Source organism: Chlorella variabilis, assembly GCF_000147415.1.
Source record: "Chlorella variabilis unplaced genomic scaffold CHLNCscaffold_13, whole genome shotgun sequence".
NCBI classification, from domain to species: Eukaryota; Viridiplantae; Chlorophyta; class Trebouxiophyceae; order Chlorellales; family Chlorellaceae; genus Chlorella; species Chlorella variabilis.
This window is the reverse complement of record NW_005435075.1, coordinates 611,927-633,709: the sequence shown is the minus strand read 5'-3', so window position 1 is coordinate 633,709 and position 21,783 is coordinate 611,927. Positions and strand designations below refer to the sequence as shown.

At 61.2% G+C, this 21,783-nt stretch overlaps 6 protein-coding genes across 6 annotated transcripts in view; 3 read left to right on the top strand and 3 right to left on the bottom strand.

Moving 5' to 3' along the window:
* The window catches only part of CHLNCDRAFT_135242 (hypothetical protein), a gene marked incomplete at both ends in the record, with an annotated part of 2,960 nt that extends 1,147 nt beyond the window's left edge, over nt 1-1,813 (bottom strand). The window contains 7 exons of the mRNA XM_005846557.1: nt 100-177; nt 330-546; nt 679-764; nt 882-928; nt 1,074-1,153; nt 1,301-1,497; nt 1,591-1,813. Of these exons, the coding sequence (XP_005846619.1) occupies nt 100-177; nt 330-546; nt 679-764; nt 882-928; nt 1,074-1,153; nt 1,301-1,497; nt 1,591-1,813 (928 nt within the window). The remainder of the gene's footprint in view (nt 1-99; nt 178-329; nt 547-678; nt 765-881; nt 929-1,073; nt 1,154-1,300; nt 1,498-1,590) is intronic.
* Nucleotides 1,814-2,430: 617 nt separating this feature from the next.
* On the bottom strand, nt 2,431-8,183 carry CHLNCDRAFT_31604 (hypothetical protein). Its single transcript, XM_005846556.1, has 18 exons — nt 7,862-8,183; nt 7,617-7,749; nt 7,351-7,535; nt 7,145-7,238; nt 6,929-7,027; nt 6,690-6,810; nt 6,331-6,490; nt 5,860-5,977; nt 5,484-5,750; nt 5,199-5,380; nt 4,951-5,056; nt 4,556-4,740; nt 4,345-4,429; nt 4,140-4,213; nt 3,803-3,992; nt 3,589-3,690; nt 3,261-3,533; nt 2,431-3,101 (listed from the first exon to the last, which is right to left on the bottom strand). The coding sequence occupies exons 1-18, from the start codon at nt 8,117-8,119 to the stop codon at nt 2,515-2,517; spliced, it is 3,219 nt and encodes a 1,072-aa protein (XP_005846618.1). The 5' UTR covers nt 8,120-8,183; the 3' UTR covers nt 2,431-2,514.
* Nucleotides 8,184-8,322: 139 nt separating this feature from the next.
* Nucleotides 8,323-9,310, top strand: CHLNCDRAFT_135239 (expressed protein; the record flags this gene model as incomplete). Its single annotated transcript, XM_005846698.1, has 4 exons — nt 8,323-8,349; nt 8,441-8,572; nt 8,726-8,921; nt 9,210-9,310. 4 exons carry the CDS (start codon nt 8,323-8,325, stop codon nt 9,308-9,310), a joined length of 456 nt encoding a protein of 151 aa, XP_005846760.1.
* A 370-nt stretch (nt 9,311-9,680) lies between these two features.
* On the top strand, nt 9,681-13,399 carry CHLNCDRAFT_135238 (hypothetical protein; the record flags this gene model as incomplete). The annotated part of the gene is made up of 11 exons (XM_005846697.1): nt 9,681-9,776; nt 9,985-10,045; nt 10,204-10,349; nt 10,527-11,564; nt 11,696-11,760; nt 11,898-12,144; nt 12,282-12,372; nt 12,469-12,617; nt 12,747-12,827; nt 12,903-12,986; nt 13,100-13,399. The coding sequence occupies 11 exons, from the start codon at nt 9,681-9,683 to the stop codon at nt 13,397-13,399; spliced, it is 2,358 nt and encodes a 785-aa protein (XP_005846759.1).
* A 3,023-nt stretch (nt 13,400-16,422) lies between these two features.
* CHLNCDRAFT_24474 (hypothetical protein) lies at nt 16,423-19,449 on the top strand (the record flags this gene model as incomplete). The annotated part of the gene is made up of 13 exons (XM_005846696.1): nt 16,423-16,458; nt 16,605-16,718; nt 16,900-17,029; nt 17,207-17,303; nt 17,392-17,622; nt 17,845-18,011; nt 18,110-18,215; nt 18,316-18,434; nt 18,597-18,676; nt 18,785-18,846; nt 18,928-19,030; nt 19,113-19,209; nt 19,364-19,449. Coding segments are annotated over 13 exons (1,428 nt in total), but the record flags the coding sequence as incomplete, so codon positions are not given.
* A 406-nt stretch (nt 19,450-19,855) lies between these two features.
* Nucleotides 19,856-21,656, bottom strand: CHLNCDRAFT_135235 (hypothetical protein; the record flags this gene model as incomplete). The annotated part of the gene is made up of 6 exons (XM_005846555.1): nt 19,856-19,927; nt 20,096-20,214; nt 20,366-20,414; nt 20,603-20,797; nt 21,012-21,447; nt 21,601-21,656. The coding sequence occupies 6 exons, from the start codon at nt 21,654-21,656 to the stop codon at nt 19,856-19,858; spliced, it is 927 nt and encodes a 308-aa protein (XP_005846617.1).
* Nucleotides 21,657-21,783: the final 127 nt, after the last annotated feature.

The window sequence follows — 21,783 nt, the reverse complement described above, 5'->3', positions numbered from 1 at the left end:
TGACCTTTAGTGCGGGCGGGCGAATGGGGCAGGTGGTGGGCTGGGCGGCAACCCGGTATGTGCCACGTGCAACAAACCTCAAACAACACCCTTCCTCACCCGACAGGATGTTGTCCAGTCCGTAGCTGGCAGGGTTGGACTGGATGTCTGCGTCCAGGGCGTCGTTGTCCCAGCCATCTGCATAGATTGGCAGAAGAGTGGTTGCTGCAAGCTGGACGGCACGCATAAAGCCTCGAGGCAGCACGGGAAGAGCAGACCAGCAAACCGCCTGCCATACAGTCGGCGGCAGCCACAGAGCCAGGGAATGGGCCTCCCGCTGGAAGGCTCACCATTCCCTGCGGCTGCCACAAACAGGATGCCCGCTTGCTGCAGGTCGGCAATGGCGGCCTCCTCCAGGGCATCAACGTAGTAGCCGCCGTAACTGGCACTGACCACCCGCACGCCCGCCTGTTTGCACAGTGTGTAGCAATCGAGCACATCTGAGGTGGCAAAAAAGAAACCCCAATAGGTGTTGTACGATGCGGCCTTGCAGATCCGCAGGGACACCTGCAGATGCAAGCAGGGGCAGGGGTCCTCACTTGGTTGAACAAGCTTCCTCATCAGTTGAACGTGCCAAACTTCAGACCACCGGCATATCAAATAAACCGGCACATCGTGCCAGCCCACATTGCCACTCACATTCCAGGCAACACCGGTGACACCAACCAAGTTGTTGCCCACTGCGCCCACAATCCCGGCTGTGTGAGTGCCATGCCCGTGGTGGTCTGCAAGAACATCGCAGCAGAGAAGTGGCACAGCGGCCTCGGCATTTTGACCCACAAGCACACGCCGATACACTGCCAACACCGCCAAGGGCAGTGACGGCCGCACCAATGGCGCACCCGAAACATTATGGTAAAGCAGGGTGTCGTTGGCTGGGCTTCCGGCCCTGCAGCCGAAGCATTGGGACAGCAGGATGCATGGCTGGCAAGGTTACCAGGAGGTGTGATACGTGCAACGTTGGCGGGGAGAGGGGGCTGGCTGCAATCCACCAAGACACGCACGCTGCCAGCCGTGCCTCCCAAGCAGCACACCTGTTCCAGGCGCTGGCGATGTTGCCTGCCAGGTCCTGGTGCGTGACGCGGGCGCCGGTGTCAACCATACACACGCCCACCTGCAGCAGCCAGCCACCCAACAAATCTGAAGTTGGGAGGAGCGGCAGCAGGGAATGCATGCAGAAGCATTTGCCAGCAGCCTGGCAGGTGCCTGCCGATCAGCCGTGGCAGCGGCAACAATGTGGTACCGCAGGCATCGTGTGCACCTGCTTTGAGCCAGTGGTGGTGTCCCAGGCCACTGGTGCCGAAATCTGGCTCAGATGCCAGTGTGACGAGTAGGTGCCAAAGAAAACGTCGTTGGGCACCATCGCGCGGCCGACGCCGCTGGGGACCCAGGCGGTTGGTGGAGGCGGGGGAGCAACCGCCAAGTACCGCACGTAGTCGGGTTGCACCATGGCAACCTCTGCGGCAGCAACCGCAGAGATACGTAGGAGCAGGCAGACGACAGGGCCTGGACGCATGCAGGCCCCGCCCCCAGCAACCCCATGGTGCGCACCTGCGTGGTTCAGCAGCTGTGCCACCTTCTCCTCCACACTGCTGCCGTCAGTGATGTTGAACAGCATCACACTGTCAGCCGGCACGCTGGCGCTGGCCGTGCCACTGTTGGCTGCGGCGGCAGCTGCGACGAGGGCGCCGCTGCCACGGCCTGGCACCCCTTGCCGCTTGCCCACCAGGCGGTGCAGGCGGAGACCAGCCAATGGGCTACGCGCCTGCGCCATGGCGATTCGAGCGGCGGCAGGGGTTTGCCTGAACTGCACGAGCACTCGGCCAGGCATCACTTTTGCGCGCTGCGCCCAGTGGTTCAGCGGCGCCGCAGATGTGGTGGCGGCAGCGACCCTTGGCTGTGCCCCCACCGCCGCCGCTACTACGTCGAGGCCTGCATGTTGCAACCAGAGCGCAGAGAGGCGCTGGAGGAGGCCGCGTCCCGATACAGGCAGCCGGGGAGAAGGGGAAGCTGCCGCATGGCGGTCATGCAGTGACAACCTCCCTGCGTGCGACACGTACCTGCCAGCAGTAGCAGCAGCAGGAACAGCAGCATGGCTCTGCAGGCCACCTGCTGCGAGCAGCTACCCGCGGCCCGCCACTGGCGAGGCCGTTGCAGCCTCATAGGAGCCTCATGGTGCCCTACTTTGCAATTAAACAGCAAAGGACGAGCTGTGGCGTGTAAGCGTCTCAAGCGGTGGAGAGCCAACGCGAGCAACAGAAACAGCTGGTAGGGGGCTGGAAAAAACTGCAACTGGGTAGAGGCGCACAGACCAGCGTCGATCTACGTAGGGCCGCTGTGCGGGGACCGCGCTGAGCTGGCGCCCGCCCACCGCCCGGGGGGCGGAACAGTGTCTTATTTTATTAGCAGTAGCAAATGTGTTGTAACAATGCACTGGAATGCGAAAGCGGGTGTGAACACGGGGCACAAACGGCATCACAAGCCGGGCAGGGCAACCACAGGGGCCTGCGCCGACAGCGCAAAGCTTAGAGGCACATCAACTGGTGACGCCCCAGATGCATCTGCCAGTGGCACATCGAAACAGAGCTCCTGGAATAGACAAACATCCCCCAATTGGCAGAAGTACAACTTTGCAACGATCCGCAGCAGCAGGCCACTGCCGCCACTGCCCGCCTGCCTGCTGAATCGGATGGCCGCGATGGCAGCGCTGCCGCTGGCATCCTCAGTCAGGATGCCGGCTGGCGGCCGTAGCTGCACGCCGCCGCCGCCACCCAGCACGACCGCCGAAAAATTGCTGTTGGCTCCAGGCGTCAAGTGATAGCCTGGCGGAAGTCGAATACTCAGCCGCACCTCGCCAGAGGCAGCCGTCACGGCGCTGGGGGCCTGCACCAGCACCGCCCCCGGTGGCGGGTCTGCTGACGGGCTGGCGTCGCCCGCAGGGGGCCCTTGAGGGGAGCGGCGGGGTGGCGGCACGCCCTTCAGAGCCAGTGTGGTGAGGCGCTGTGTCCGTGGGTCGTACGTCCTAATCAGCGAGTTGTTGGTGTCACAGATGATGACGGTGCCTGCAGATATTGGCAGGCAGTGCAGCTTAGCTCTGCCCAGCATCCTGCACGAGGGGGAATGCACCTGCTGCCCAGATGGTCCCATATGGCCAACAGCCATCATGTCGCCGCAGCATTGCTGATGACATCAATGACATCAGGGGCATCGGGCCTGCTCACCATCGGGCCCAGCTGCCAAACCGGCGGGCTCCGACAATTGCGCCGTTGTGCCAACGCCGTCACGGTATCCGGCGGCGCCGCTGCCAGCCAGTGTGCGGATGGTGTTGGTGGCAGGGTCCAGCTCCTTTAGGCGATGGTTGTACGAGTCTGCCACATACACTTTGCCGCTTGGGGCTGCGAGCACAGCCAGGGGGTGCTGCAGCAGCGCATCGCTGCCGGTTCCATCCTTGTCCCCAAACCTGCAGAGCAGAGTAACACGCAGAGTGGCGCACTCTGGGGGACGGCGAGCACAGCAGTTTTTTTAACCATTCCACAGCAGTTTTTTAACCTTTCCTGAATAAGTTTTCGGCAAATAGGGCGTCGCCGCCCACACAGGCCTGGCTGCCACCACTGCCCAGGTCCAGCCGCCGCACCGTACTGCTCTCCGAGTCTGCAGCAGGGTGCAAAAAGCATGGCAACGCCTTGATGAAAGTGGGGAGGTGTGCATTTCTTTTCCATCGCAGTAATAGCAGCAGCAGAAGTGTGCCTGCTATCTCACGCACCTGCCACAAACAGCGCATCGCCGGTAGGGGCCAGGGACAGGCCGCTGGGCTGTGCCCAGGCGGTGGTCAGTGCACTGGGCCCATTCTGAAAACGCTCAAATCCAGTGCCACTGAAAGAGGAGGCGATACCTGTGCTTGTGTCGAAACGCCAGATCTGGTGCAAACCCGCCATGGCCACATAAACGTATCGCTCCGTGCTGCAGCGCAGGCAGTCAGCCACCAGTTCCAGGATCATGGTTGCGCCAGGCACCTGAACAGCTGTGCCAGAGGCGGGGCCTGTAGCCACCACTTTCATTTACAGCTTGTCACTGGTCACCACCCACCTGTCCAGCACCACGTCCCATGGCGAGTTCATAAGCTGTGAGGCACCAGACCCACCACCACGGTAGTCACTGCCTTTTGCTCCGTTACCTGAAGGGGACCAGGTGGAGTGGCTCCAGAGGTATGGAAATGGCTGCGAAAAGGAAAGCAACCAACATGCAGGCGGCCACCTTCCAAAAAGGCATAGCAATCCTGCTCAACTTGGCGCAGCGCAGGCGCACCTGCCAGCGTGAAGACAGTCTGTTTCTGGAGGTCCACCTGTCTCAGGGCGTGGCTCTCGGTGTCGGCAACATACAGGCAGTCTCGCTGCGGGGCAAAACAGGTTTTTGGGGGGCAAGAGGCATGCACAGCAAGCGTCAGAAGCGAGGGTGTGGCGGGATGAAATTGGCAACAAGCCGTGCACTGAAAAGGGCTGCTCTGACCAGCTGGTACCTTGGCACTGTAGGCTATGCCCTGGGGGCGGAAAAAGGCAGCGTCCTCATAACTGCCGTCCACCAGCCCGGGTGCACCACACCCAATCGCCTCCAGGAAGCGGCCATTCTCGTCACACACCACAATGCGATTGTTGTTCGAATCCGAGATGAAGAGCCGACCAGCACGGTCGCTGACCGCCTTGCCTGCGGCAGCAAAAGGGGCGGGGGCAGAGGTTTCTGAAACTTGGCGGTGACCACCAGACTGGCAGAATTCCAGCTGCGAGCGGAGCGAGCTGGCGGAATGACAAAAGCCAAACCGCCAGGGGACTCGCGGGCTTGACTTCCTAGGGCAGCACCGACCAGGAAACCGGTCACTGAAAGGTGGTTTAAAGCACACGCACGACCTGGGAGCACACGCACCTGGGAAGCGCAGCGGCGAGGCGGCCAGGCGCGGGTCCTTCTCCCGCTCCAGCGCCAGCGGCAGCGGCGTGGCATCCAACAAGCCCTGCCTGCCATAGTGCTGCAAGGGGGAGGGACGGGGTCGAGGAGGTGTGGGGAGGGGCAGGGGGAGAGTGGCAGGGCGGGCACCCTGGACAGGGGAGCACAGAATGGACGACAAAATCCTCAGCGTGAATGACAAGACGCAGCGAACAGCAGCTCACCTCGATTGCTGCTGCCACAATGTCGTCAACGTCTTGCTTGTGGCCCTCGCCAGACAGCATGGCGATTAGCTTGCCCTGTGGGCTGACCACCGCCAGCGTGGGCCAGCTCGAGACGCCCAGTCCCCGCCACAGCGTCATGCCCGAGTCATTCACCACCGGATGCTCCACCTCATACCGTAACACTGCAGTACACACATGGGACACGGCAATGTGTGTGGGCGGGCGAGTCCACATCAGTTGCCCCAAAGTAAGCTCTTCCAGCATATGAGGGTGGCTCTCACACACCTGCGCTTCGGATGGCATCAGAATCTTTCTCGTTGTCAAACTTGGCACTGTGCACGCCCACAACGGCCAAGTTCAACGGGTACTTGCGCTCAAGAGACGCCAGTTCAGGCAGCACATGCATGCAGTTGATGCAGCAGTACGTAAAAAAGTCGAGGACGAGAATTTTGCCTCGCAGCTCTCGATCTAGCCGCAAAGGCGCGCAGTTGAACCAATCCACTCCAGCTGGAAACTCTGGCACGACTTGCCCGCCGCCCCGCTTCTCCAGGTCTGCAGCAAGCGCGAAGTGGAGGGTTGGGTGGACAGGCTACGCGTGGCTGGGTCCTGCGGTTCAGTCTTCTTCCTTCTAGGCCAACTCCCCACCAGTGTGGCTCAGTACCTGCGATGTAGCGCTTGAAGGCCGCTACTCTGGAGCCACCAATGTCCTCCATCGGTGGTGGCTGGGCTGGGGGGAATAGCGCATTCAGCAGCGCTTTGGGGCTGGCATATGACAGACTCTACAGAAAGGAGGGTGGGGTGCGACCTGTCGAGTTGAGGCACAATCAGCGGGAAAAGGACAAGAAAAGGCTGCTGCCTTCCCTGCTGAACCAGCAGGGAAGGTGAGGAGGCTAGGAAGGCGCGATCCTGGACAGCATTGCCAACCTTGCGGAAGTATTGCCAGCCAGATGCGACATAGGCAATAATTGCGAGCTGAACCAGCGCAGGAATGTGGTATTGCAGCAAAAAATGCCGAACTGCTGGGTCATGCTGCAGAGGGCAGCCGAGTGGACCCGCTGTTGCTGCTGCTGCTGAGGCGCGACCGGCAGCAGCCCAGGACAGCACTGTCAACCTTACTCCTGTTGTGGCACACCTGGGCACGTGAGATGCCAACGTAAAGCGAAGCAAACGCCCCTCCAAGGGAGGCACTCTTCAACAGGTCCCTCCTCGTAGTGCGATAGCCGGCTGGCAAGTAGACGACTCCCTCCATCCAGCCGCGATTGCTAGGCGAGGCAACGGTGCCACCTGATGGTCTGGCGCCCGCCGCCTCGCTGCCCTGCATTAGCCGAGCAGGGGCGGGGCTGGTGTTACAGGGCAAAGAAGACATGGTGGTTGACGTGCAAACTGACAGGCTAGCGTTCTTGATGAATGAAGCAATCCAGGAGAAAAGCTGCGGGCCCCGGCAACCTTCATGCTGGCACCTGCCGCTGCAGCTGCTGCTGGTCCAGCGACAGCTTCAGCCCTTGGATGTCTGCCACAGTGATGCCCAGCACATCAGCTTGAATCCAGTCTGGCGCCGCCGACTGCATGACCGCTGGCGTGAGGGTAGTCGAAACGCCGATGACACGCATCCCTGCAGCATAATGCAAGCCAGAGTGCAAGAGAAAGGTGGAGGGCAAGATGGAGCGCAGCAGAGCGCAAAGTGCCACCAGCCGCAGAATCGCTTGCTTCTGCCACACAGCCCAGGCCACCTGCTGCACGTGCTGCCTGGACGCCGGCGACCGCATCCTCAATAACGACACAGTTGGCAGGGTCCACGCCCAACTGAGCAGCAGCTGCCAAGAAAATGTCTGCACGGGAAATGAAGGGGAACCTGGGGGTGCCAAAAGCAGCATTCAATCATGCAGTATAGGCAGCCAGGGAAGGGCGACGATCTGCTGCCGGCACGCCCAACAGTGGCTGTGAACCTGGCGAGGGCTTCAAGTTCTGAAAGGCATCTGCCGACACGATGGCATCAAATAAATCCAGAGGGATGTCGGACGCGGCCAGATTAGCATCCACCTGGTGCCAGGCGGGGATGGCGGGAGGGGAGCAGATGAAGAGCAGCGGGCAGAGCAAACCGCCTGCATTGCCTCAATGACTGCTACTTCGCTGAGGGCATGGCCGCCTGCACCTTCACTCGGTCGGCGCTGGATGCCACGGCAGTCTTCAGGCCCGCAGCGCGGCAGGCCTCCACCAGGGAACGAGCGCCCGCATGCGCAATGGATGTTTTTTGCGCATACCGCATGTAGATCTCAAAGAACTTGGCCTTGCACGATTCAACCTCAAACGGGGCGCCATACTTGCGTGCCACGCCGCCTGCGTAAGTTGGGCGCATGGCGTCAGCATCTCTTTTCACATCAGGCTGGTGGCAATGCCCCTACTGCTCCCGCCGCACACCTAGGAAGTTGGCTTCGCCAGTGCCAGTGTATTCTATGAACTCGCTGGGCTCCACCTCCAGCCCGTACAGCTCCTTCATGACTTCGCACGCCGCCTCCCGCGAAATCTCCTCGCTGTCGCAGAGCACCCCATCCTGCAGGGAAGGGAGGCGAGGGACAGATGAGCAATGGCAAGGGAACAGACGGCTTGCATAACAGCAGTGTTTTTTTGTGTTCGCCCCATCGACCCACAGCATCGAAACTCACCATGTCGAACAGAATGGCCCTCACTTCTGGCACCAAGTCAGGCGCGGCAGCGGTGACCTGGCCGCTGCTGCTGGTGCTGCTGGCGAGCACGGGGCGTGGGCGGCGCTGCGACCGACGGCGCGGCGGCAGTGGCCCTGGTTGCGCTACTGCCCTTCGCAGTCCCAGTCCCGGAGTCACAAATGCGCGAGCATGACGAGGCTGCCCTGCTGAACTGCGCAGCAGCTCTGCAGCAAGAGGCACTGCACCGCTAGTGGCCATGGCCCCCTGAAAGGCCCACGGCTGCGTGACTGCTGGCGATCGGAAATGCGTTCGTTGCTTCAAAGAATGTCGCTTAATAGCGGGATGTGTGCACTCGCATGGGCTGCAGCATGGGCAGCTCAGCCCATCAGCGCCCACGCCGCCCCGCCACTCCCCTTGTCTCCCCTTTGCCCGTTCATCCCACCTGCCGCCATCCCGCAGAAATGGCCTCCGCAGTGAGCAGCTCCGTGGTGAGGTCCCCACACAGCCAGCCGCATGTGCCTCAGAAAGGCGCCTGCCAAGCGCCTGCTAAGCACGAGTGCGTCCCGGTGACCCCTGCAGGCCACTCGCCCCGCGGCCTTCGCCAGCCAACAGCAGCGGCGCGCGGCGCGCGGCAGCCGCCGCTTGCAGCGCTGCTTGGCGGCGGCAGACAACGAGGAGCAGAAGCTGGACTTCACCAGCAATAAGCGCGCGGTCAGTTCCTGCGACGGCAGCAGGGGCAGGAGCAGCGTAGCAGGGTGCAGCACAGATCATCAACCAGCTCCTCGCAGACCCCAACTGCAATGCAGCCCTCAAGTGCCTGCCGTGCCTGCCTCTGAGGTGCCGCCTCCCTCCGCTTGCTTGCAGGCGCTGGGCTTCACGGAGAGTGACTCCGCGGGGCAGACCAACGTGTTTGCGGTGGAGCCCAAGGTGTATGTGGCGGGCAGCACCGCGGACACGACTTCTGCTGGCAACCAGGCGACCATCTTCATTGCGGGTGTGGCAGCGCTGGCCGCGGCGGCTGCTGTGGTTGGCGGCCTGCTGGCCAACACCGGCCCCTCAGGTGCGTCTGGTGGCGGCGGGACGCGCGCAGGCGCGCAGGCCAGGAGCAGAGGCTCCATCTCGTGTGGTGCATCATTCCCCGGATTGTGCCGGCATTGCCAAGGTCGCGTGTGCAGCAGACCGCTTGCCAAGGTCGCGTGTGCAGCAGACCGCTTGCCAAGGTCGCGTGTGCAGCAGACCGCCCTTCAGCATGCCTGCCAGTGCTTCTCGGTTTGGTGTAGGCGGCGCCCCCAGGGCGGCACCTGATGGCATGCCTTGCCCGCATTTCCCCTGCCGTGCCCTCCTGCAGCGCTGGACGCTCTGGTTCCCGCTGAGGATGTCAAGACGCTGACCGCCTACAGCAAGCTTTTTGCGGCTGAGCTGGCGCCCGCGCCGGCGCTCAGCGAGTAGAATCATTCAAAAATGCTGCTTTTTGCATTGCACTCGCTGCTCTTGTTGAGCCGTAGGTTGTTGAGCGGTAGGCAGAGGCGGGGCGGCCAGCTCAGCTTTCATACCCAATTTCAAGTCCCCCACACGGCTGGGTTAGTAACACCATCCCAGACCCATTACTGGCAATGCGATGATCACAGGCCAGAGGTGGACACCTGCCGGTGAACACCAGCCGCCAGCGGGCCGTACTTCTGCTCTGTACTTCTGCTGGTCGGTCAGCTTGATTTGCAGCCCTGCATTTTGCCTCCCCATGCTCCCCTCGGTTACCCGCCGCCTTCCCAAGGCCCGAGCCCCTGGCTAGCAAACTCGGCGCGCAGAGCTCGCAACAAGCATGAATTTCGACCTGTCAAAGCTCGACAAACTCGGCAAGCCGGGCACGGCAAAAGAGCCCGCGGCCAAGAGCGCCAAGTTTGTGCCTCGCCTGAATGTGTGTGCGCACGTTTTGCGCTGCCCTGGGCTCTTGCGCTGACGTATTCGGCCTGGGTGTGCATGCCGCATGTGGGCAGCAGCAGCACGCAGGCACTGATGGGCGACGGCGGCACGACGACAGTCCGCTGTTGTCTGCTTGAGGTGGCCTGCTGCCCAACCAGGCTGTTGGCTGAAGGCGCTTCCACAATGTTCCCAATGTCTCGCAGAAGCGCCGGCCCAGCCAGCAGCAGGCCTTGTCCACAGCGGGGGCAGCGCCACCGCCCGCAGGTTCGGATCTGGAGAAGGGGTGGCTTGCAGTCGTTTGCAACCTGCTGCAGCTGAGCCGATTATGTTGAGTGCGCCCAAGCGTATGCCGGCTGAGATGCTTTGCTTGCCATTTTCACAACAACTCCCTGTCTGCCTTCTGTTATGCCTTCTGTGCGCAGAGTGGCAGCAGCAGGCCGCGCCACAGCCAGCGCTGCAGCAGCAGCAGAACGACGCCGTTGTTACATCAACCGCGGCACCCACGCAAGCAGCAGCCGCACTGCGCAACAGCCAGCAAGGAAAGCAAGCACCGGGTGTTCCTGCAGAGGTAGGGGCAGCACTGTCGCTCGACGGACATGCACGTCTGGCCCCCACGCAAGCCAGCCAGGCAGTTGTACACGCCAGGCCTCCTGGGGCTGCCACTGGCCAAGCCAGCGCCCGGCGCAAGGGGCCTGCAGTGCCAGATGCTGGAGCTGCCGCGGCAGCTGTTGCTGCGGCAAAGCAGGCTGTGGCGGCCGCGGCAGCAGCATCCGCGGAGATTCAGCAGCGGGAGGAAGAGGGCCAGCCTGTCTCGTTTCAGGCGGCTGTCGAGCAGGCAGCGCTGAAGAAGGTGGCAGCAGCAGCAGCGAAGACTGTGCCCAAGGGCATGCGTAAGCGAGGGCGCCCCACCAAGGCAGAAGCAGCGGCACGCGCTGCAGCTGCGGCTGCAGGGCTGCCATTTGCAGGACGCATGGTGGTGGCGCCGCCGCAGCAGGCCAGCACAGGAGGGGAAGCGGCAGCAGACGGGCAGCGCGGGGCAGGACTCAACATCAGCCACACTGCAGGCGACCATGTGCAGCCCACCGTGCCCAAGCGGCAGAGTCGTCTCCCCAATGCTGCAAAGGCAGCAGCAACAGCTGCCGCCACCGCCGGAGCCGCAGCGGCAGCTGTGGCAGATGCCACCGAAATCGCGATAGAGCAGCAGCAGCATGAAGGGCAGGCAGAGCAACAGCAAGGCGCCCGCCCAGTCAGAAAGCGGGGCCGCCCTCGCAAGCAGCCAGAGCCTGAAGAGGGGCCACCGCCGCAGAGGAGTGACAGCGAGGCGACTGAGGATGCTGAGGAGCAGTGGCAGCATAGGCGGCTCCAGAAACAGCAGCCACGGCGGGCGCTGCGCTCCAAGGCGGCAGCTGCTGCCGCGGCAGGAGCGGAGCAGGAGGACCGCCAGCCTGGAGCTGCCACAGCCAAGCGGCGGCAGAACCGGGCTCGGGGCTCCAGAAAAGGACAGGACGCTGTGGCGGCTCTGGCTGCTGCAGCAGCAGCGGCAGCGGCGGCTGATGGTGCCCTTTCTGAAGATGACGTATCAACAGACACGGATGACGAGACCATGGCTGCCGTGGCGCGACGCCGTGCCGCGCGCAAGCGCGCAAGTGGTCGAGTGTCACGCAAGCAGCAGCCACAGGCCAAGCAGGCCAAAGTGGGGCGGGGGCGAGGAAGGCAACAGCAGATTATTGAGCAGCTTGAGGCTGAGGACGAGGATGGAGAGGCAGCAGCCAGTGATCGGCAGGTGAGCAAGGCACCAACCTGTTTGCTGCCACCAGTCTTCCTGCCACAGTACTGTTTTTTCACGGAAGCCACTCTTGTTCCTAAGTTAACACTTACTTACTATGAAAGGGGGAAGATGCTGCTCTGTTGCAGATTGTGGTAGCTGCCAGCGACATCCCCATCGACCCCAACGTAATGTCCCTCAAACAAATCATTCGGTGAGCACCACTGAGATATGCAGCAAAGAGCAACAGCAGAAAGGTGGGCTGGAGTGTTGGCCGCCGTTTCACTATGCTGTCTCAGGCATTAGGCTTCCTATTGCTTCATCTGATCATTGCTGGTACCTGCACTGCAGCTGTGCAACCTCCCGTGACCGTCGCAAGAACGAGGAAGAAAAGCGACGGAAGCAGGAGGAGGAGGGGCAGCAGGACGAGGTGGGGCAGCAGGACCAGCAGGCAGCTGTGGCACCGGCGGGTGCAGCAGAAGGCGCTGCCGAGGGAGGACCCCTGGCAGCCGCCATTGCAAGGCGGCAGCAGGAAGCGGCAGCAGCAGCGGCTGCTGGCGCAACCCCACCTGCTGGTGGCAGCATGTTGGCACCCCAGGTGTGCGCTCGTCACTTGTGGTCTGCTTTTTTTGCCTGTTTCCTGTCCTGCCACCTAGGCGACTTTGTTGCAGGCAGCATTATCTGGGTCTTTTCCACAGCTGCAGTGCAAGCTGACAATTTGCTCCCTTGCTGCAGGTGAAAGTTATTGACGGCCGCATCGTGGTGAACACCGCCTCACTGACAGTTCAGGCGCAGGAGGCGCAGCCGTTCACTCGTGTGGTGACGGGTGAGCAAGGGGACGGATGGCTGGGCTGATTTGCATGTCTGGGAGGCATGTTGCCTAATGCCCCACCCTTTGCCACCATCTGCCCGCCGCCTGCAGAGGATGCGCCCAAGCTGAACAGCCTGACCTACATGAACAAGCTGTCCAACGAGCGCTGGACCCCCGAGGATACCGAGCTGTTCTACAAGGCAAGCTCACAACCTGTGCCCAAGATCCCCAGTGCCGGACGGGCTCAATTTCACGAGCATGTGCCGCAGCGGGTGGTTGCGGCTGCGCTGCCACGCAAGCCCACGCTCACCCACGCTTAAGCTCCCAGTTTGCGCGGCTGCCGGCGCTGCCTGCCTACCCCAACATGCCATCCCTCCTGTCCGCTGCAGGCTCTGAGCCAGTTTGGCACCGACTTCACTCTCATCTCCCACCTCTTCCCTGGCAGGCAGCGCCGCCATCTTAAGAACAAGGTATTTCCACGAGTTTGCCTGCCCACCTGCCTGTTCGGCTAGGCGCATCACTGTGCTGATGCCTCCCTTTTGCAGTTCACTCGGGAGAGCAAGCTGAACCTGGGGCGCATTGATGAGGCGCTTAAAGCCTCAGCCGGCGGCACCGTGGCCAGCTACCAGGTGCAGAACTGGCGCGGCGCTTGTGGTGCAAGGCTTTTGGGTGGTGGAAGGTAGAATGCTGTGGGGCTTGCCGCCGTGTTGTCATGTCATGGCGGATCCCACGCATGGTGCAGGAGATGATTGGCATGCTGCGGGCAAGTGGCATTGGGACTGGTGAGGATGGGGGGGAGGAGGCGGCGCCGGCTGGTGAGCAGCAGCAGCAGCAGCAGCAAGAGCAGCAGCAGCAAGAGCAGCAGCAGCAAGAGCAGCAGCAAGAGCAGCAGCAGCAGCAGCACACGGGGACGGTACTGGCACAGCAGCTGCGAGAAGAGGAGGGTACAGACGCGGCGGAGGTGGCGCCGGAGCGAGAGCTGCTGCATGAGGCCCAGCGGACTCACGAGGGGCACGAGGAGGAGGAGGCATACTTCTACTAGTGACGCTCAAGCCTGGTGCGGGAGGGCGGCGGACCTGCGCCACCACACAGTTGTGCGGTCCGCTCCCGATTTTGCTACACCAATGCTGTACAGAGCCTGTCGCTTCAGAATGCCCAATGTTACCTGTTTCTTTGGGTGATCCCTGAGCCTCACAACCGTCGGGCCGTAGGAACATCCAACGAGGGTGGCAGCTTTCTGCCGCGCATGGTCTGCCGCGCATGGTGGCGCTTCCTTGCGCGCATCACATGCCAGAAACGCTCGAAAGTCACCATCGTCGTTGATCAAGCTAATCCTCGACCTGATGGCCTATCTCTGCAAGCTTAGCGTGGCCCCACCGTCGGCACCCTGGGCGGCCCCCCTCTCGCGGCGGCAGGTGCGTGGTCACTGACATGCTCGGGAGCAGATATCGCTATCGGGAGCAGGGGTGGGCTGGGGGAGACCGCTCTGCGGACGGACTCTCAGCCCTTTCGGCTTGCTCACCCCCGCCTGTTTCTTGCCTCCCTCGACAGCTGCCCATCAGCGGGCGATCTTGCCCGCCGCTCCGAGCCGCCAAGGAGGAGGCGCAGAAGGCGGCGGCAGAGAGTGGTCCGCCGGCGGCGCCGCCGCCCGAACTGCAGCAGCACAAGGCGCTCTCATCGTATGACGATTTTGGTGGCTATGAAGCAGTTATGAAGAAGCTGCAGCATGCGCATTGCCGTGTGGGGTCTGAGCAGGCTCAGGAGACCGGGAAGGCCGCACGAAAAGTTCTGCGCCGCCATGCTGCGTTTGGGGGGCCACCTGTGTGCAGGAGCCATGCCGCAGCTGATGACGGGCGAAATTAGCAATGAAGAAATGGCGGCTGCGCTAGAACAGGGCCTGCGGAAGGGCGGGCAGGCGCCGTCCTGCCTACTGAATCAGGATGCAGGGCTGAAAGGCGAGTGGCCGGCTCGCACCTTTGTCAGGCTAGTGCTGTACAGTGGCTGGCAAGCAATTCCCGCTGCCTTCTCGTCCCTCGCCCCACAGCCGTGCCCCCCCACACACAGCCGTGCCCCTCCCCACATGCTTGTGTGCAGCCGAGTATGAGGGTGCCATTGGCGAGTGGACGCAAAGCACTGACGAGAAGATGTGAGGCCTCATCGGCTCCCCCGCTGCAGGACCCACATGACCAACTGTTGCCCTCAAAAGCCTGTGTTGCATGGGCAATCAGACGTTGTCTGGCCCGTCTGATCCGGCCGGTTTCCTGTGCCTGACCATGCGCCTCTCCATGCCTGTCCATGCGCTGCAGGTCCAGCCACGAGCAGGTGCTGGAGAGCGTGGACGGCATGGTAGGCAACTACGAGTTTGAAGTCGTTGAGAAGCGCAAGGAGCTGCAGGTGTGCTGGTTAATGTTAGTCGTGCCCATTGATGCTGGGTATCTGAGAGACAAAGCTGCACACGAGCCCTGCATCTCCTGTGGTGCTTCGCTCACCGGTGCTAAGCGGTGAATTAAGCATTTAAGACCTATCGTAACCCGGTTTCCCGCTTTTAATGGTTGCCCTGCCGACCCCTTTGCTGCTGTGGTTGCAGGAGGCAGCTGATGATTACACTCGCATCTTGGCTGAGCTTCAGGAGCTGGAGACGGCTGCCGGCATCGGTGGCAGGTCGGCAGCCGGGGGCGGCGCCGCCAGCAGTGCAGACGTGGGGGAGGGTGCCGGAGTGGAGGAAATTGAGTGAGTGAGACAATCGAGTTGGTTGCAGCGTGCCAAGAAGGTGTACATTGCACCCGCCCCCCACACATTGTTCAGGGGATCTGTCGCTTCTCCGCTCGTCCACATTTGCTTGAATTGCCTTTTTTCTTACAGGGCTTATGTCCAGCCCGCTTAGTTTTGTTCCTACTTGAGCTCTGAATGTTTGCCTGTTGAACAGCATACTGCACACGCACTGAATGTTTGCCTGATGAACAGCGTACTGACTGCACATGCACTCTGAATGTCCCGAAGCTCCTGTCAGCCCCCTTGTGTAATATGCATCTGTAGAGGGAGGGGTGGGGGTGGGGGTTGGTGCTCGATACTGAAGCGGCGCTGCGACGTAGCCATCCATGTCATGCGCCCGAAGCGTGCACACAGCGCGCGCGGCTGCCCCAGAGGGCTGCAGGCCTTGCTCACATTGTCTGTTTTGTTTCCGAGTCTCTTTGACAGCGGTGCACCTAGGACAATGAAGGCGCTCTGGCTGCTGCTGGTGGCAGCGGCGGCGGTTGTGCCGGCCGGTGAGCATCCCCACCTTGGACAGCCAGCACTGCAGCTCTGGTCCTACACCAAGACAGCCCACATGCCTGGTGCCTGCAGCGAGGGCCCAGGACGCCGCCTGCACCCCGCTGCCGCCTCGGGACGCATACCAGAACCCCAGGAGCCCCAATGGCGTCACTTCGCCCGCGCTGCTGGATACGCTGGTCAAGGTGGGTACAGCGGTGCCATCAAGGTGCCCCGTCAAGGTGGGTGCAGCTTTGCGGTGCCCGTCAAGGTGCACCTGCACTTGTAGTTGTGCAGGTACAACTACAAATCTTTCACAAATCGGCAAACACAACCAGGAGCAAACACAACCATTTGTGTGTTCTGTATGCCACTTCAGGAAGTTGACACGGCTCGCGTTTTCCAAGACTCCAAGACTATAGTCGACATGCCCCTGAAAGCGCCGCCAGCGGAGGTTGCCGCCGCATTCAACCAGATCCAACTGCCAAACGATGCGCAGGCCAGGAACCAGACGCTGTTCGACTTTGTACAGCAGGTGATGGTGTGCCGCCTGCTGTCGGCAATGGGATCCAATGATCCATCTTAGACATGGGTTCCCCAAGCATTGCAGTGGCTAAGCCCTCCGGGCAGTGAACTGGTTCCCACTGCAACCAACTTCACCGAGCAGCCACCGCCCGAATGGTTTGACGTGAGCTGCGTGGTCCATTGAAAAACAGCTGCTCTGCCCGATCCGCGTCATCCCGGAGATGTGTGCAGCGGCTTGTGGCAGCGGAGTTGGTGTTCCTACCATATGTGCCTTCGCTGCGCCGTGCAGACCCCCAGATCCGCGACTGGGCATACGCTCTCTACGAGGTGGGCTGGCAGCAGGCAGCGGGCTGGCCGGGCCGGGTGCAGGCAGCGGCAGGCTGCAGGGAGGGCGAGGAGCCATGGAGCTTTGCCTCTGAGTGCCTGCTGGCCTCCCTTGCCTTGACAATCAGACCTCGCTTCTTGCTCCGCAGATCTGGGGCAGGTTGGCGAGGCAGCTGTCGCCCGAGGTGTCCCAGAACCCCGAGCTGTACACGATGCTACCGGTGCCTAACCCCTTTGTCGTGCCTGGCGCGCGCTTCAGGGAGGTGGGTGGGTCATGAGCAAGAGCAACTTGCTGGTGCTGTGTGCATGTCTTGTCCCAAGGGACGCCGACGCCTGCACATGACGTGACATAATGATCAGCAACATTGTTAACATCAACAACCTGCAGTGCCTCCTGCTTGCCTGCGCGTGCGCCGCCGCCCCCCCTCACACACGATTACATAGATCTACTACTGGGACTCGTTCTGGGTGCTCAAGGGCCTCATCGCCTCCAATCTCACCACCCTGGCTCAGGCACGAGATGCATGCTGCCAGCTGCCAGGATCCTGTCCCCAAGCAGCCTCTCCATTGTCTTGTGCCCCAGCCTCTCAGTCCACCGCCGCTCTTGTGTGCAGGACATAGTGGGCAACTTCATCGACCTCATGCGCAATTATGGCCATATACCCAATGGTGAGAATATCCCCAACGGCGAGCAACCGTATTGCACGCCAGCGCGGTCCATCCCCTGTGCGCCTGCCCGACTCGAATGCAGGCATCAGAACATACTACTTGAACAGGTCACAACCCCCTCTGTTCAGCGAGATGGTCCGAATTGTGTGGGAAGCCACCGGCAACAGAGCCCTGCTCAGGTTTGTCCTCGCTGCCGTGGGTGTCCCAGCCATTTTTAGCTCTCAGTTGACGCTGCACCCCGCCTCACTTTGCTCTTCTCCTGTGCAGCGACGCGATGCCGGCCCTACTGCGAGAGCATGCCTTTTGGACATCCCCCCCAAAGCAGGCCAGACCCTGCTGCCTGCCAGGCTGCACCACCCGGCCTTGCATCCTTCATTCCAGCCATGCAACACTGCTCTTGCTGCCTCTGCAGGTCGTGGCCGTGGCTGGTGATGGCAAGCAGTACAACGTGTCCCGCTACTTTGCGAACTGGCAGCAGCCCCGCCCGGAGAGCTACATGTGCGCATGTCTGCTTTTCAGCTGCCATTTGTGACAGCCCACACGGGTTGCTGGTGCCGGAAAGCTCGAACAATGCATTGCCTAATCTGGAGCCACTTGTGGCTACAGTGAGGATGTGGAGACGGTGCGCCAGGCAGGCCTTAACCCTGACAGCCCCGACGACCCCGCTGTGCGCCAATTGTACCAGGACCTGGCTTCTGGGGCCGAGTCTGGTGCGGCCAGCTGCCTGCGTCTCCGCCTGTCGTGCACTGCTCGACCACATGAGAAGGCGGAAACATGGCCACAACTCTACTCCAATCCTTGTCCCGCAGGATGGGACTTCTCCACCCGCTGGTTCCGAGATGGCAGAAGTTTGGCCACCGTGCGTACCACAAGCATTCTCCCAGCGGGTGCGTACCTACTGGAAAGTTGCCAGATGGGTGGAGGTGGCTGAGAGAGAGGGCGACTGAACGCCCCCAGCTTGCCCTGCCCTCCTGCCCTCCTGCAGACCTGAATGGCTTCCTCCTGCAGATGGAAGCCAACATTGCCGACTTCGCTGCTGAGCTGGGGTGCAGCGAGGTGGAGCAGCAGTTCCGTCAGCTGGCAATGGACAGGTGGGGGCGGGTGCTGGCACAACATGGTGGGGACGACAGGACAATCCGCCATCGACACAGAGCCGTGCCCACCTCGAAACTAGTCTTCACCCCTATGCAGACGCGATGCACTGAACACCCTGTTCTGGAACAACAGCACCGCCCAGTGGCACGACCTGATCTGCAACCCACAGCAGGGCGAAGGCACCGCTGCCGGGACGTCTGCTCCCACGGGGCAGGGTGAGCAGGCGCAGCAGCCTTTCGATTTCCTGCGATGCAGCTGTAAGAGTTGCCTTGCTCATGTCGCTGCGGCACCTCTGCTGCCTGCATCTGCAGTTGAACTTTTGTCTCAACTGCCTGCATCTGCAGTTGAACTTTTGTGCAAAGTTGAATATAACAAAGCAATCTTTGCGTCAAATTTTATACCGCTGTTTGCTGGTGCTGCCGGCCCTGGCAGCGAGCAGGCAAGCGGCCGCAGCTGGGTTGGTTGTACGCACAGCCTGTCTGTTTCAGCCTGGTTGGCACTCTGGATCCATGCCACACATTAAACGTCTCCTTTTTTTTGCGGCCAGGCCCAGGCTGCCCTGCAGGCTCTCAATGCATCTGGCCTGATCGGGGTTGGGGGCGTTGCCGTGTCGCTGACAGAGTCGGGGTGAGTGCAACTGCCAGCTGGAAGCCATGTTTCATCGAGAATTACTTGTCCAGCATTAGCGTCGTGTGATTCACTGTGCAGGCAACAGTGGGACTGGCCCAACGTGTGGCCACCTATAACCTCCATGCTGATAGATGGGGCAGACAAGTTTGGCGGGGAGTTGGGAGCTGTCTTATCGCGCCAGGTACTTCTTGTCAGGAACTTCTGGTCAGGGACTATCTTGCTACAATGCTCAACTTCAGTTGGCTGCTTTTGCTGCCCTGCAGTTGACTGCCAGCTACCTGGGGACCGTCTTGGCTACTTGGGAGGACACTGGGCGCATGTTTGAAAAGTTTAATGTGGAAACTTTAGGTGTTCCTGGAGGTATGGTTGATGTCTGGGGGCGATTCCAACGCCGCCCATTAGGCTTTGCTGCTGGACAGGAATCTATGACGCTCGTGGTGGTGCCTTGCATTGGGTGTCGCATCCCACCTGGCTGGTCGTAACTTGGCTTGTGTGTGTGTGCATCTGACTGAAGGTGGCGGCGAGTATGAAGTTGTCGATGGTTTTGGGTGGACTAATGGTGTGGTATTGGATCTTCTTAACCGCTTTGGTGGGGAGTGAGACCGGGTCTTCACGGCGGCCTCCTTGGGGCTCCGTTGCCATGCCAAGCTTGTTTGTTCATTTTGTGCAGCAAGACCAACACGATTCACCTAGCAATACATACATGCATGGGCAAAGCCTGTATTTTGCTTGCGCCTTGTACAGTTGTGTAACAGGAGGCCTGCCCGGCGCCATGCATGAACTGCGCTTGACAGTTCGGTTAGCGTGCATCCCGCTCTCTAGTCGTGGATGGACATAGTCATAAGAAGCCGTGGAGGGAGGGCGGTTCCTCACCGGCTCCCTTGGTTTTATGTCTGCCCAGTTTAACGCGTTATGGATGATACAAAACGAAGTAATGGTGCGTAAAAGCTGTACACCTGAAAATAAAGTAGAACAACAACAAAGATGAGGCAAGTCGCCAATACCCCTAGTGTGCCTCTGCCTCCACCGCCATCAATGCTGCCGTGGAGCGGGAGCCCAGGTCCGCCGCTTTCTTTTGCTGCATCAACAGCGAGCGCATAAAAGGCGCGCTTAGCACCGGAGAAGCATGCATTCCAGAAAGGCTGCCAAGGGCAGGCGAGGCCAGATTTGGCAGTCCACCCAAGCAGCTCTTCTTGGCAGGTCATGCAAGCAGCCCTTGCTGCTGCATAGCACCGGCGGGACTTACTTGCACAAGATACCAGCTCACGGCCGCCAGCAGCAGGAAGGCGCCGCCCCACTGGAGAGGCCCCACCAGGCCCTCGTTCAGCAGCGGGTAGGAAGCAGCCAGGGAGCCCAGCAGGCGCACTGCAGGGCAGGGCAAGCAGAACAGGCAGCATGCCCTGGTGGCCTCAGCAACTTGGCAACACCCAACAATAGAATCAACCACATTGGAGTAGATCTGATCTGACACACTGCAATGAGCCCATGCGAGCTGCAAAAGAGGCCTTGCGCTCACCTGGCAGAAAGGCGGCAGCTTGGGGTGCCCCAAGATTCCGGATGCACATCTGCAACATATTCGCAGCAGCCCCAGCAGGCGGCAAGGCAATCACCAGCGAACCACGCCAGGTGTTCATCACAAGACTCGCGGCAATCCGCAGGTGTCCGGGCCAGCAGCGCATGCCGACTGCGCTGACGAGCGACAGACAAAAGCAGCAGCGGACGCACCAGGCTCAGCCCCAGTTCGTTTTCCCACCTGCTGGATCCAATTCGCAAACCAGTTGACTCCGGCTGCCATGGCGAAGACCTCCGCATACTCCACCAAGCCCAGGTGCAGCAGCATGGGAAACTTGTCGTGCTCGAGAACGAATGTGAGGGTGAAGCAGATGGGCAGTTGGGTCAGGAAGTTGCACCACAGCACCGTCTGGTCGCTCACCACACCACGAGCCCTCTGCAGGGCGAGGAGTGCATGGCAGGGTGGAGGGGGGACAGGTGCAACGAGTCAGGTAGAGATGCTACAAACAAGGGCGGTTAGTGCAAGTCACATCGGGACACCAGCCAGATTGCCATGTGCGCCAGCTGTTTCTGTGCACACCGTTAAATGAACACCGATGGGCACTCCTCATGCACCGGCTGCTCAGGAATCCTGCTGCACTCCTGCCCACCTGCACTGTGGTCATGAAGGAAGCCAGGCCGAGGGCGCCAAGGAAGGAGAGACCGATGCCCAGCGCGTCGCGAGCGCCCAACCCGCCCTTATCGTGCTTTGGCTTCTTCTTTTTCCAGTTCTTGGCCTTCTTGCCCACACTGTTTCCAGTGCCGCTGCCGACATCGCCATCGCCTTCAGTGGTCTCCTTTTCGGCTTCCAAGTTGCACAGCCAGGAGCCGCGCTCCTCGCCAAAGATGGCGATGCACAGCCACGCCTCTTCTGCCCGGTCTGCCCACAGGGTCATGCCTGCTCCTGCAGGCAGTCCAGGGCTGCTTCCAGCAAGCGCGGCGTTCTTGGGGTGGCTGCCAGCCGCCATCGCCTTGCTGCCAATTACCATGCTGCAGCCCAGCAGCATGAGGGCCAGCGCAGGCCAGAGGCCGGGTGGCAGTGGCGACCTGCAGGCGGTACAGTCATGATGGTTGTCAGAAACGTAGCAAGCATAGCCCCGCAACTCGCATTCCAGCATCGAAGAACGGACAGGCGCAACAGCCCGGCACAGGACGTGGTGTTTGGCACGCACATCCTGGGCTACAGGCAGCAAATCTCACTTGAACAGTGCCTTTGCCAAGAAGGCCACAATCACAGGTGCCAGAAGGAACACCATCTGGCTCAAATAGGCCTGCCAGTTGGTCAGCCAGGTGGGCGGGAAGGCAAGGTGAGAGCAGGCAGGCAGGGATGCGACCGGGGGATTCAGCCACACGGCTGGTCCTGGCAAGGCACATGCACGCCGC